This window comes from Agelaius phoeniceus (assembly GCF_051311805.1).
Source record: "Agelaius phoeniceus isolate bAgePho1 chromosome W unlocalized genomic scaffold, bAgePho1.hap1 SUPER_W_unloc_2, whole genome shotgun sequence".
In the NCBI taxonomy this organism is placed as follows: Eukaryota; Metazoa; Chordata; class Aves; order Passeriformes; family Icteridae; genus Agelaius; species Agelaius phoeniceus.
Genome location: NW_027509867.1, coordinates 7,515,983 through 7,530,495, shown reverse-complemented (window position 1 = coordinate 7,530,495; position 14,513 = coordinate 7,515,983). Strand labels below are relative to the sequence as shown.

The 14,513-nt window shown below is 54.5% G+C and overlaps 2 protein-coding genes across 2 annotated transcripts in view; one reads left to right on the top strand and one right to left on the bottom strand.

Annotated features, from left to right (window-relative positions):
- LOC143692689 (uncharacterized) overlaps window positions 1-14,513 on the bottom strand; it is a 365,642-nt gene that overhangs the window by 61,593 nt on the left and 289,536 nt on the right.
- LOC143692600 (uncharacterized) overlaps window positions 1-14,513 on the top strand; it is an 81,706-nt gene that overhangs the window by 56,972 nt on the left and 10,221 nt on the right. The window contains exon 3 of the mRNA XM_077172851.1: window positions 14,089-14,315. Within this exon, the coding sequence (XP_077028966.1) occupies window positions 14,089-14,315 (227 nt within the window). The remainder of the gene's footprint in view (window positions 1-14,088; window positions 14,316-14,513) is intronic.

The window sequence follows — 14,513 nt, the reverse complement described above, 5'->3', positions numbered from 1 at the left end:
CGATCCCGGCGCTGATTGGCTGCGGGTGGTGATGGGCGGAAGCCTCGGCAAATGGGATGCGGTGAAGACCGGAACAGCCCATTCCACTTCTCCAGTCCCTCCCAGTACAGCCCAGTTCATCCTCAGTACAGACCAACTGATCCCAAGTAGAACCCAGTACAACCCCAGTGCCCCTCCAATCCCTCCAAGGACAGCCAAGTCCCTCCCAAGACACCTGAGTTTATTCCCAGTCCCTTCCAGTTCTGCCCAGTATCATCCACAGGATGCCCCAGTGTCTCCCAGTCTGCTCTGCAATGGCCCCAGTGTCCCCAGTTTGTCCCAGTATCTCCCAGTATCACTCCCAGTATGTCCTGGTATGTCCCGGTCTGTCTCAGTGCACCCCCACAGTCCATCCCAGTCCACAGATTCTCCTTCAGCATTCCTCATGTCCCCAGTATGTCCCAGTGTGTCCCACAGCACTCCCAGTGTCCCCAGTATGTCCCAGTCCTCCCCAGTGTCACTCCCAGTATGTCCCAGTGTCTCCCACAGCGTTCCCAGTGTTCCCCAGTATGTCCCAGTCCCCCCCAGTGTTTCCAAGGACAGTTTAATTTCTCTCGGTGCCCGTGGCAGCCAAACCCAGCAGTGGGGTCAGTGCAGTGCCCATGGCCACAGCCCCTTGCAGTGGCCCAGTGCAGCTTGGGCTGATGATCCACCCTCACAGCCGGCCCAGGGCAGCTCTGCAGTGGCTCTGGTGGCACCTGGGGCTGGCACACACCTGAGCAGTGTGTCTGTTTGCAGTGGGGAAACACAGGAGTTTGAGATTGCTGCAAAAAGCATAAAAAGGGAAAACCCCGCTTAGACTGGGTGCAGCCAGCTCTCCAAGCACAGCAGCTCCCAGGGCAGTGAGGACAGACAGGATGGGGCTGGGCAATGTGGAGCAAGGTTGTCCACGCTGGGTCAGAGCTCCAGGCACAGCTTCTGTGAGCAGGCCAGAGCTGCTGAGGAGAGACCCTGGGTCAATATCAATCACAGAATGCTGCAATCACCTCTGCTCTAAAGAGAAATAAAAGAAACCCCTTAAAATAGGAATGTGTATTTCTTACAAGTTCTTTGAAATCTTTTTCCATAACTGGACTAGGAAAACTTTAATGACCCTTTCAGGGCTTTGGTGTTGTTTACATCAGACTCAGTGCCTGAGAGTGTCTTGAAAAAACTCAAAAACTCCAAGTCAATTTCAAACTCCAAATTTTCTTGACGTTTTAATGGATCCCACTGAGGGACTTGACTGGGAAAATGTCCCCAGGTTCCAGGTAGAGCAGAACACGGGAGGCAGTGATGGCAGCTGGGCACAAGCAAGGCAAAGGTGTCTCTGTTGCTGAGCAAAGCTGGATGTGTTTCAGGAATGCAAAGGATCAAGGCCTGAGCCCCAGCCCCTGGCCAGGCAGATCCTGTCCCTCTCTCATTGCTCAGGGTCGACAGCCTGCAGGGACAGAGGCGCAGGGCAGGGACACTGTAGGACAGCCTGGGCTGCACAGGGCACAGGGATGGGCAGCAGCTGCAAGACAGCCCTGACAGAGCCAACTTGGGCAGCACTTTGGCCATGGCTGCTGGGCCTGGGCCTGAGGCCATGAGGGGACAAGTGACCCTTGCAGGCCTGGGGCCTCATTGCCTCCTTGTCCCTGCTCAGCAGCCTGGCAGGGGCTGTCCCATGCTCCTGCCCTTAGCATTGCCCATCCCCACATCCCAGTGCCCATCCCGGGAAGAGCCCTGAGCAATGAGGGAGGGACAGGATCTGCCTGGCCAGGGGCTGGGGCTCAGGCCTTGGCACTTTGCATTCCTGAACCACATCCAGCTTTGCTCAGCACCAGAGATGTTAGTGTTCACAAACACATAATCACATCAGCGATTATATGTGGTGCTTTTTATTCAAGAGCTCTGGGAATCGGGGTAGTTTCCACCCAAATCTGATTCTAACCATACATTCGAGGTGAACGTGTTTTATACTCTATCATTACATAACTTTCATGTTAATTATTAAACTTATATTGTTCTATTGTATACACAGATTTCAGCTAAACATAGCCCCCTTTAAATTTCCAACATAGTTTCTCATGATTCTTCTTATGGTTATGTAATAATTACATTTAATTACTAAACAACCACCACATCTAATAATTATATCTTTTATCATACTGCTTACGCAGGTGCAGCAATCTGAGAAAACACAAAGCCCAATATTTTCAAAGACTATTTTTAACATTTTCCAGGGCTCCACTATCAGAGACACCTTTGCCTTGCTTGTCCCCACCGGTCATCACTGCCTCCCGTGTTCTGCTCTACCTGGAACCTGGGGACATTTTCCCAGTCGTGTCCCTCTGTGGGACCCATTAAAACTTCAAGAAAATTTGGAGTTTGAAACTGACTTGGAGATTTTGAGAAGTTTTTTCAAGACACTCTCAGGCACTGAGTCTGATGTAAACAACACCAAAGCCCTGAGAGGGTCATTAAAGTTTTCCTAGTCCAGTTATGGAAAAAGATTTCAAAGAACTTGTAAGAAATACACATTCCTATTTTAAAGGGTGTCCTTTATTTCTCTTTAGATCAGAAGTAGTTGCAGCATTCTGTGATTGATATTGACCCAGGGTCTCTCCTCAGCAGCCCTGGCCTGCTCACAGAAGCTGTGCCTGGAGCTCTGACCCAGCGTGGACAGCCTTGCTCCACATTGCCTAGCCCCATCCTGTCTGTCCTCACTGCCCTGGGAGCTGCTGTGCTTGGAGAGCTGGCTGCACCCAGCCGAAGAGGGGTTTTCCCTTTTTGTGCTTTTTGCAGCAATCTCAAACTCCTGAGTTTCCCCACTGCAAACAGACACACTGCTCAGGTGTGTGCCAGCTCCAGGTGCCACCAAAGGCACTGCAGAGCTGCCCTGGGCCGGCTGTGAGGGTGGATCATCAGCCCAAGCTGCACTGGGCTGCTGCAAGGGGCTGTGCCCATGGGCACTGCATTGACCCCACTGGTGGGTTTGGCTGCCACAGGCACCGAGAGAAATTAAACTGTCCTTGGAAACACTGGGGGGGACTGGGACATACTGGGGAACACTGGGAGCGCTGTGGGAGACACTGGGATATACTGGGAGGGACACTGGGGGGACACTGGGACATACTGGGGACACTGGGAACATTGGGGGAAGACTGGGAGACACTGGGGCATCCTGTGGATGACATTGGGTGGGAACTGGAAGGGACAGGGAATGTACACTCAGGTGTGTTGGGAGGGACTGGGGAGGAACTGGGGTTTTACTGGGCTGTCCTGGGAGGGATTGGAGGGGCACTGGGGTTGTACTGGGGTAGTACTGGGGATGAACTGGGCTGTACTTGGGATGAACTGCGCTGTACTGGGAGGGACTGGAGAGGTTGAATGGGCTGTTCCCGCCTCCACCGCATCCCATTTGCCGAGGCTTCCGCCCATCACCACCCACAGACAATCAGCGCCTGGAAAGGGGCCCCGAAGGCGGTCCTCGGCTGGGCGCCATCTTTCCTTTTTGCCTACACTCCCGTCATGCCCCGCGGCCCGATTGAGCCCCATTGGAGCCGGGACTACAACGCCCGTCATGCCCCGCGCTCCACAGAACCCCCGGTACCCGCCCCCCCTCTGTCCCCTAAGTGTCCCTCAGACCCTCCAGGATCCGTCAGTGCCCCCTCAGCGCCCATTCGGGACCCTCCAGAAGCGTCCCCGGATCCCCCAGTCCTCACAACCCCACAGATGCCCGGTACAGCCACTTCTGGGAATTCATCTCCTCTCATCCCCCGCGGCCCCGAGCCCCTCAGAACAGTCCCGCGCCGAAAGCTCCTGCTGTACCCCGCACCCTAAACAGCCCGGTTAGAGCTCCCCGAGATCCCCGCAAGTTCTCTCGAACCGTTTACGTTACCACGAGGATCTCAAGTCGCGGCTCGGACGCAAAAGTGTCCCCCAAGTGCCTTCCCGGACCCCTAAACAAAGTGTTCGAGCCACTTCCGGGACTACGGCTCCCATCATGCTCCGCGGCGCACGTCCAGAGCTTTTCCAGCCGGGACTTCATCTCCCGTCATGCCCCGCGCTTCCACCGAGAGCCATTGCAGCTGCGCGTCGAACTCCCGTGATGCTCCCCGGCCCCGTTAAACTGTATTAGACCCGTGCCTACAACTCCCATCACCCCCCGCGCCCCAGAGAGCCCCATCAGAGCCCCCCAAGTGCTGCCCCGGACCCCGAAGTGCCCCAAATTCCCCTCCCTGACCTTCAAGGGCCCCCCTGGACCCCCCAAGTGCTGCCCGAGCCGCCGAACTGTCCCTCGGAATCCCTGAGTGCCCCTCCAGGTGCCCATCCGGCTCCCCCAAGTGTCCTCCAGACCCTCAAGTTCTCTCTGAATTCCCTCCCCAGATCCAGACCTGCCCCAAATGTGCCTCAGAAATGTCTCCCTGGACCCCAAAGTGGCCCCTTTTATCCTGTCTGTGAAAATGATAAAAAAGATGACAGAAGGATTTAAAATGGGACTAATTAGCATAAAGAAGGAGAAATCAATAGCCACACTGGTCAATGAATTAATGAAGGGAATTGTCTTCCTTAGAACCAATGACCAATAAATTTTTTGCTTGCTAAAATGGTATGGATTTTTAATGTAAACATTCAAATTTGATAATACAAATATAGAATAATTCTTTTATAAATAAGAAAAATAATTATAATGTTATTAATTCAGTAAATTTTATTTTTAAGGGGAAATGCATAATTATGTTTTGGCATGTCAGTCTGTAAGAGACGGTCCAAAGATCCCTCATCTGCCTCACAACCACTGTCAAGGACAGAGCTTGAAGCCCTCCCCAAGGACTGAGACTGAGACCCTTCAAATTCTAACCCAGGGGTGCTGGCCTGACTGGAGCGGGATGTCTGCCATGGGAAGCGGGATGTTTCCCATAGGAGCCAGTCCTGAAACAACGGGCCCCGCTCACTGCTGGCACCAGTTTGTGCTGTTCAGAACTGGGCTGTCTGTACCTGTTCTCAATGCATTTATTCTCCACTGTTCCCTCCATGTGCCGTCCTGCTCCCCTCCCGGTGGTAGATTATAAAAGAGCCCTGAGTTAACCAAAGACTTTGAGATTCTCCCCGATGTGACAAGACAGATCTATTGGCCGGACCACGAGGATTTCATCTCTCTGTTGGCAGCTATTCCCCCCCTCCTTTTCTCTGTCTCTCTATCCTTTATCTGCTTTCTAATCCTTGTGTTGCATCTGCTGTGGGCACTCAATGAAAGGTGCATTTGTTTTGGTTAATACTGAAGGTCCCCTGCTGTGTGTCTTTGCACTCTGAGATCAGTAAAACGAACCATCGTGACCCCCCTTGTGCCAGGGGATGGTGACACGGCCTGATGGGGTTGCTGCCCACAGCATGTGAACGTGATCTCCTTGGTGGCGACTACACTGGCTCATCTGCTCTTGCTTTCTGGTCTGCCTATCCCAGAATTACCCATGCCACCTGCTTTTCTTATATTGTGGTTCTCTGTGGTTCCTTCAATAGTCAGCCCTTCTTAGGTTCACTCTTGGAATAGGGGATCATCACCTCCCCATCATATCGAGTGCATTGGAATGCATTCAATGCATTTTGCATGCATTCAAAGTCCGGTCCCTGTTTTTGCTTTACTGTGGAATCTCTGTTTGTATTTTCTACCTCTGTCGAGGCTGGGATTGAAGGTGCTTGAGATGATATTTTGCATTCAGATTCAGGTGGTTTTTGTTTCTTATCAGTGACACAGCCTCACAACCGTGAGTTCTGCAGCCTTTCATCTAAGGCACAAAATGGCTCAGTACCTCTTGTTACAAGGCCTGGATGGTACCAAGGAGACCATGGTGATACTGGGGATCCAAGGAGACCGTGGTGACACCATGGAAACTCATGGAACCATGGGCATTGTGACAACAGCAGGGCTTCATGGAACCAAGGAGTCAATTGGGACTCTACCAAACCTCATGGAACCAAGGGCCCATTGTGACACTGAAGAACTTCAGGGACCCAAGAGTCTCTTGTGACACAGGGGGTACTCGTGAAACCATGGAGACCATTGTGAACCTTCAAGACCTGATGGAACCAAACCATACTGGCACTTCTGAGCCTTGGAACCAAAGGGACCACAGTGACACAGTGGGGCCCTGTGGAACCAAGGGGCCGTGGGGACATTGTGGAGTGTCATTGAACCAACTGTCCATGGTGACACTGCAGGGCCTGATGGAATCATGGGCACCATTGTGACACTGCAGGGCGCCATGGAAGCAAGGGGCCATTGTCACACGATGGGGCCTCTTGGGATCCAAGGGCAGTTGTGATACCATGGAAATTATGGCAGCTGTGGCACCATGAAACCAAGGAGACCATTGTGACCCTACAGGGCCCCATGGAACTAAGGATTCATGGAACAGTGCAGGACACATGGAACCGAGGGGCCATAGTGAAGCTGTGGAACCAAAAGAGCCCATTGTGACACTGTGGGCCCCCATGGATCCAAAGGTCCATTTTGACATTGCAGGGGCTCATGGAATTAGATGAGATTTATAGTCCTTGCAATTAAAATGTGGACCCACATCTGCAGAGCCGGACCCCACCATGTGGGAGACTTCTTCCTTCTTTCAGAAACCGAACCACCACCATCTGGGGATACTCCTTTCTGGGAAACATCCTGAGAAAGACTAAATCACAATAGTGTATAGAATTGTGAGGTAAAAATTGGGAATAGAAACTGCTGAGAAAGCTGATGAGTACCCCTATAAATACCCGTAAGCCTCAACTATGGGTGTGCAGTTGGAGGGAAAACCTCCCCCACGGTACCCAGCGCTGTATTGCTCATGCTTTAACATATTAATTAATAAATTGATTGTTTCTTGAATATTGGGCTAGTCAAGCTTCTCATTTATAACACAGTGCTCAGTGGATGCTCGAGGGGTCTCTGTACCTCATGCCCTGGGAATGCTTGGGAGGGGCTGGGGGGGTTGTCCCTGTCCCTGTCACCCCAGGCCATTCCCCAGGGTTGTCCCTGTCCCTGTCACCCCAGGCCATTCCCCAGGGGTGTCCCTGTCCCTATCACCCCCAGGCCATTCCCCAGGGGTGTCCCTGTCCCTGTCACCCCAGGCCATTCCCCAGGGGTCTCCATCATTCTCACCCCAGGGAATGCCTGGGGGGTCTCCCTCCCTCTCTCCCCTGTGCCAGGGGGTGCTCGGGGCAGTCTCTGTCCCTCTCAGCCCAGGGGATGCTCGGGGGTCTCTGTCCCCTGGCCCTGGGGGATGCTCGGGGGGTCTCCATCCCTCTGGCCTCAGGCAATGCCTGTGCAGGGCTGGGCACCAGGGGCTCTGTGTCCCTCTCACCGCTGAGGCTGCTCGGGGCTGGGGGGGCTCTGCCACCTTCTCACCCCTGGGGAGGCCAGGGGGGTCTCTGTCCCTCTCAGCCCTGCTGGGACCCCACCCAAACATCATCGGGGTCACAGGGACAGAGACACCCCCAAAGCCCCAGAAGGGCTGAACCTGGGATTTGGTTTGGGGCAGAGGATTTAGGAAGGGGCTGGAATTGGGGCTGGGCTTGGAGTTGGGGCTGAGATTTGGATTAGAGCTGGGATTGGGGTTAAGGCGAGACATGGGATTGGCTTTAGGGCTGGGGTTGGGATTGGGTCTGGGGCTAGATGAGTCTGGGACTAGGATGTGATTTAATACAGAACTGTGAGTGTGTCTAAACGTGGAGTGAGATTGAGACCAGGATCAGGGTCAGGTTTGGGACTGAGCTCACCCAGAGCAGGACAGGGGGGATGTCACTGCAGGATGTCCCTGGCATTGTCCCAGCCCTCCTCAGGCACCTCCAAACATGGGGGGCAGCTGGGTGCCCCAAGATCCAGGTGCTCCCACGCTGCCCCTCAATACCAGGTGAGCATTCCCTGAGGGCAGCCCTAAATGTGACCCTTGGGGCTCTGGGATCAGCCCTCACATCCCTGTGGGAGCAGCTGCAGACAGGATGAGAGATTTCCCCCCTCTCTTTCCTGTGGGAGGATGAAGCCCGGCTGCCATTTTCTTCTGGTGTCTCCTCCTTTCCTCAGCTGAGGATGTCACTCCCCAGGAGCAGGAAAATCCCCATTCCCTGTTTGCCTGTGGCTGCAGTCTGGAACATCCACCCAGAATTAAGGACTTTCTGACAGCCCTGCTGAATGACAACGGCAAAAGGTTTGTGAGAAGGGGAAAAAATTGTATTTTGATAGGAAATAAAAGGGGCAAAATTATTTCTTTCTCTCATATTCCTTTTCAGTCAGTTCTGGTCTGTTTTCAGAGTGCCACCTTCTCAGCTGGTTGTGCTTGTGTCCTCCTTGTTATAAAATTGACTCAAAACGAGTAATTTCCAATCAAAGAATTTATTAATTATTGAAGCAGTTATACTACGTAAGCAAAGGCTCAGCGCTGGGCGACAGGGGAGTCTCCGCTCCACCTACTACCGCGCCAACTAGTTTCTGATTCAGTCCTTTTATCCTCTCTATCCTTCAGGAGTCCATGTTATCTCGGAGTTCTCTGCGCCTGCGCTGGTTGTTGCTAGAGGGTCATCCTGCTGTCTCCTGGTGGTCGGTGATAAAAGGCTGCGGAGTCTTCCTCAGCCGCGTCTTCTTCACCCTATGTCTTTATTTGGTGACTTCTCCGTGGAAAATTACCAAAATCTTATGATTAACGCAATATGTGTCCTATCAAGCTTAAGCAAGCAAATATCCTGTCTTGCAGACTGTTTATCTGCCCCTGCCCCTTCCCCACCTTTTCCCTGGTCGTTATCTCTGTGAGTTATCTGCTTGTACCATTTGTCAGTGGGAAAGGTTTCCCTGCTGGGTGTTAATCTGTCCCTGCCCCTTCCCCAGCCTTTCCCTGGTCGTTATTTCTGTGAGTTATCTGTTTGTACCATTTGCTGGGTGGGACTATGTGTGGGCCCCTGCAACCCCTCCCCTTCCCTGGTATCCTTGTGGCTCATATCTCATGAAGTAGTACAGAAATAGTCAGCAGACAACTCTTGTAACACACTGGTCTCTTTTTCGTGACGAACAAAATGTAGTCCCTTATCTCACTCCTTTCTCTCCTGCCTTTCTCTGCCTGCTCTGTTTCTCTCTCAGTGTCTCCCTTGACCCAGGGCATCTCCCACCACAGACCCTGCCCTGATTTAATTCCCAGTCCATGAGCTACAACAACCATGGGTGAAGTTATGAAGGCTGGCAGTGAAATGTCACTGTAGGATCTTGCTCCACTTGGCTTTTGGCTCCTTCTTAAGAGCTTTGCTTTCCAGGGCAGGAACATCTTTTCCTGGCTGGGAACTGGAATTCCAGCCCCTGGCAGTGTGTGCCATGGATCCCAGAGGGGCATTCCCGAGGCTGCCAGGGTGCTGCTCCTGCCGTGCCTCCCAAGGAGCTGTGCAGGGCCAGGGGACAAGGGCCAGCAGCTCTGTGGGCTCCCAGAGCACACGGCAAAGGTGGCTTTGATGGACATTTCCCAGCACCTTCCCCGCTGGAAGCAGAGGGAGGGAGGAAATGGAAGCGAGTCCCCGACAAAATCTTGGAAGGATTGGGCTGGGAAAGGACCCTGCCCATGGGTTACGATTTCGCAAGGGAGAGACGCCTCTGCCCCAGTGAAGGTGCGAATGAGAGCGTGGGAACGCAACCTGTGGATCTGCTCGAACTTGGATTGAATTGAACAAGAAATGGGGAAGAGAGAGGGAGAGAAAGAAATCGGGAAGAGATCTCAGAGAGAGAAAGAAATAGGAAAGAGTTCTCAGAGGGGGAGAAAGAAAGAGGAAAAGGCTCCGGCCCGGACTCCGCAGCTCCCGGGGACACCGCAGGGCTCAGCGCCTTTCACAATTCCAGCCAATCAGAGAACGCGCTGAACAATTTCCAGCCAACCAGAGCTTTTCTCGCCGGTGACTCACCGGTTGCCAGGCGGACTCGCAGAGCCCAGCGGCCCCGGAGCGGAGTTTGGGGCTCGGGCCGGGGGCACGGATCCGCCCCGGGGGGGTCCCCGAGCCCCCTGCCCAGCCCTGGGGCCGATCGGGGGCTCCCCCACCCAGCAGCCGGGGCTGCGGGGCCGCGGGGCAGAGGGGTGGGAAAGGGGGGTCCGGGCTGGCAGCGGAGGAAATGCGGGAGGAAGAGGAGGGAGAGGAGAAGCAGGAGCGGGAGCGGGAGAATCCCGGCGCTCGCAGCGCCCGCACGCTGAGCCTGCAGCAGCCCCTGCCCCGGGAGCATCGCCCCCAGCCCCGAGCCGCAGGTGAGGGCGAGGCCGAGCTCGCCCCGGCTCCAGCCAGGGGTGTCCGGGAGGATTTTTTTGGAGCGTGTTCAGAGCCGGCAGATCCCGGACTCGAGCCCCGGATATCTCCGGGCTCCCTAAGAGGAGCTTTTTCGGGGGCAGAGGAGCCGCGATCGCCCCTCGGGAGGGTCCCGGGGGGTCCACGTGGGGATGGCCCGGTACCGACGGGGCGGGACATTGGTTTTGGGGATCCCCGTGAGAGCCGGGGCTGTGGAACGGGGGACCCCCGGGGCGGGGAGAGGGGAAGGGGCGATACCGGAGCTGGGGCACCCCCGGCAGCCCGGAGATGAGGCGGGGACGGGACCCCCTGACCCTGACAGGGGCGCGTCCTGGGGTGACTTCATGATGCTCGTGCCCCATCGGCCCGTTTAGCCCAGAAATGAGTTCTGCACCTTTAAGGCTGGTTCTGAGAGCCAAGGGGAGGAGGAAGAAGCTGCAGTTTGTTTTCAGACACTGCACTCACTCCTCCACATTCCGGCTCCTGGATGGACAGAGGGCGGGACAGAGCTCTCCTTTGCTTTTAGTTAGTTTTTAGCTCTCTGAGGCAGAGAAGTTCCCTGGACTGTGGTTTTTCTTTTTCTTTGGAGCTGTTTAAACCTGCTCTGGACTGAACACCCAGAACACCACCGGCAGCTCCCACCTGTGGCCCACCTGGCTGAGCCTGGGTCGCGGCATTTCCAGCGCTGCAGGGACTGATAAGAGACTGAGTCAGCCAAGCCCCAGCCCAAGGAGGGACTTTAGGAGTTTGTCACCTATTTTCCAGCAGCAGGAGGTTTTATTGCTTAATATTGTTCAATTTTTGTGCTGGTGAATGCTTTGCCTGGTAAATAAAGTGGTTTTTTCCACTTTTCTCCAAGGAAATATTTTCCCCAACTGGCTGAGGGTGGGGCTGCTGAATCTGCATTCCAGAGGAAACTTCTTTTGGAGGTTTTCAACCAAATTTGCCCTAAAGCAGGACAGGGTAGTGGAAAGAAGGGGGAACCCCAAGTGGCTGGATTGAGGGGAGCCTGGAGAGAGGGACCTTGGGACCCCAAAATCCGCCTACATCCCTTAGCAGGACCCTGGAGAGGGGGGATCCCCAGGACCCATGGGATCCCCAACAGCCCAGAGACAGGGGACCACCAGAACCCCAGAGGGATGAGACTGGACATGGGACACTCCTGGTGGCTTTTTTTTTATTCACTCTTGATTTTTGGAGGTTTTTATGGACATCAGGTGACTTCTAGAGATGGACTTGTGGGGGTGGAATCCCCAACCCAAGGCATTCACACCTTGTTTCTCCCCAAATCAGTATTTTTCCCAAACCTTCCCACAGTGACATCCCCTCCTGTCCTGCTCTGGGTGAGCTCAGTCCCAAACCTGACCCTGATCCTGGTCTCAATCTCACTCCACGTTTAGACACACTCACAGTTCTGTATTTAATCTCATCCCAATGCCGGACTCGTCTAGCCCCAGAGCCAATCCCAACCCCAGCCCTAAAGCCAATGCCATGTCTAGCCTTAACCCCAATCCCAGCTCTAATCCAAATCTCAGCCCCAACTCTAAGCCCAGCCCCAATTCCAGCCCCTTCCTAAATCCTCAGCCCCAAACCAAATCCCAGGTTCAGCCCTTCTGGGGCTTTGGGGGTGTCTCTGTCCCTGTGACCCCGATGATGTTTGGGTGGGGTCCCAGCAGGGCTGAGAGGGACAGAGACCCCCCCGGCCTCCCCAGGGGTGAGAAGGTGGCAGAGCCCCCCCAGCCCCGAGCAGCCTCAGCGGTGAGAGGGACACAGAGCCCCTGGTGCCCAGCCCTGCACAGGCATTGCCTGAGGCCAGAGGGATGGAGACCCCCCGAGCATCCCCCAGGGCCAGGGGACAGAGAGCCCCGAGCATCCCCTGGGCTGAGAGGGACAGAGACTGCCCCGAGCACCCCCTGGCACAGGGGAGAGAGGGAGGGAGACCCCCCAGGCATTCCCTGGGTGAGAATGATGGAGACCCCTGGGGAATGGCCTGGGGTGACAGGGACAGGGACACCCCTGGGGAATGGCCTGGGGTGACAGGGACAGGGACAGCCCTCCTAAGCCCCTCCCAAGCATCCCCCAGTGTGAGAGGGTCAGTGACCCCTTGACCATCCCCAGGGCACTGGACAAAGTAAAGTTGTTTCTTGACAAAAATCAAACTTAACCCTACAGAAAATGCCTTGAATTTGCTCTTCCCACAAGTCACTTGTGGTGAAAACACAAACAAATCCCAAAATTCAGTAAACTCACAGTAGAAGCAATTTTGTGGCAATTCCAAAATCCATTGGTCCTGCACAGCTCCAGCTCTGCTGCTGCCACATTCTGATAAAAGAAGCGTGGAAATTCGGCCCAATACATTGCGATACCTCTTTTATGAAAAGATTATGAAAAGGAAGGGAAAGCTCTGTGTAGATGTCACAAAGGTGACAGGGAAAAAGAAAAAAAATATTCTTAGATTTGGCAAAGCCCCCGGCCTGTGAAAGAGAAAATGGGGGACAGCCACGGACTGAGAGAGACAGAGACCTCCCCTGGGGCAGGGCAAGTGTGACATTGTCCCCTGTGTGTGTGGCCTTCCCAGGGTGGGGGTTTTACACCTGAGCCAGTTTGGGTAAGGGGGGTGGTGTTCACCCCCTGAGCAGGGATTCCCCCACTGTTTCAGGCTGCAATGGAAGATGGAACCAAATGCATGTTTTCAATCCCCATCTTCATCAACTGCTAGAAACAGGTGGGGCAGTGTTCTTGATCTCTTCCAAGACTCAGCCCTGATAACGCCCTCCAGGGGAGAGATCTTCTGTGAATGGGCCATTGAGTGTCACTGCAGGGCTGATAAAATTCCATCATCCCATTGTGGGATGCTCCGCCCAGGGGGAGGATCCAAGCATTCCTACCTGCATATAAGCTGAGCCTTGCAACACCAGGAGCAGCTTGCCTACTGGATTCCCAGAGGACAAGAGCTCCAGAACCACCACTGGACCTTCAGAGGAAGACCAGACCCTTCTACAGGATCACTGCTTGGACAGAATCACCTTCATCACTCCAACAGGACTGCAGCCACCATTTAATGGGACTGCAGCCACCACCCTGAGCAGCAACAGGGTGTCAGGTTATATCCTGACTCTGTCAGTTTAAGGCAGTGTTTCTGTATCATTGCCTTGATCTTCTTTTCTTATGAAATTGTAATTCTGGTTTAGACTCTCCCCCAGGTTTGCCTTGAAACCAGTAAAAAATTCAATGCGCTCATCCCTTGCTTTCCTCCCAGAACAGGATTTCACATCCCCAAACCTTTGCCAGATGGAGGAGGAGGCTGCAAGGAAGAGGAAGGAGCCCCGGGACATTCAGGCAGGTGAGGAGGAAGTCAGTGCCCCTTTCCCCCTCTCTCCTGCTCCATCTCCCAGCCCAGCACAGCCCCCGGCTGCAGGACAACCCTGCTGCCAACCCCGTCCTGCTGGGGATGCACTGGGGGGATCTCCTTCCCCTTCCCTCTGGCACGGAGGCAAATCCCATCCTCTCCTTGGCCTTCCTCTCCCCAGGAAGGAGCTGAGCATGGAGACCAGAGAGGAGAAATCCCCACAGCAGAAACTCATGGATGAGGCCATTTTGAGTGACTCCAGGGCACAGGAATCCAATGGGGAGGAAAAGCCCCAGAGATTCTGCAAGAGGAGGGGCTCCAAACCCAGCCCAGGGTGCTCTGAGGAGGAAAGACCCACCCTGAGCCAGGAAGGTGGACAGAGCTTCAGCCAGAGCTTGGAGCTGGTGGCCCATGAGCAGCTTCACAATGGGGAGAAGCCCCACAAGTGCTTGGAGTGTGGGAAGAGCTTCAGGCAGAGCAGCACCCTGATCAGCCACCAGATGATCCACACTGGGGAATGGCCCTACGAGTGTGGGGAGTGTGGGAAGGGCTTCAGCTGCAGCTCTGCCCTCATCATCCACCAACGCATCCACACTGGGGAGAGGCCCTATGATTGTCCCCAGTGCCAGAAGAGGTTTCAGACCAGCTCCAGTCTCCTCCAGCACCAGCAGATTCACACTGATGAGAGGCCCTTCCTCTGCCCAGACTGTGGGAGGGGCTTCAAGCGCAACTCCACCCTCATCACCCACCAGCGCATCCACGCTGAGGAGAGGGAGAGGCCCTACGAGTGTCCCCAGTGTCAGAAGAGGTTTTACACCAACTCCGATCTCCTTCTGCATGAGTGGATCCACACAGATGA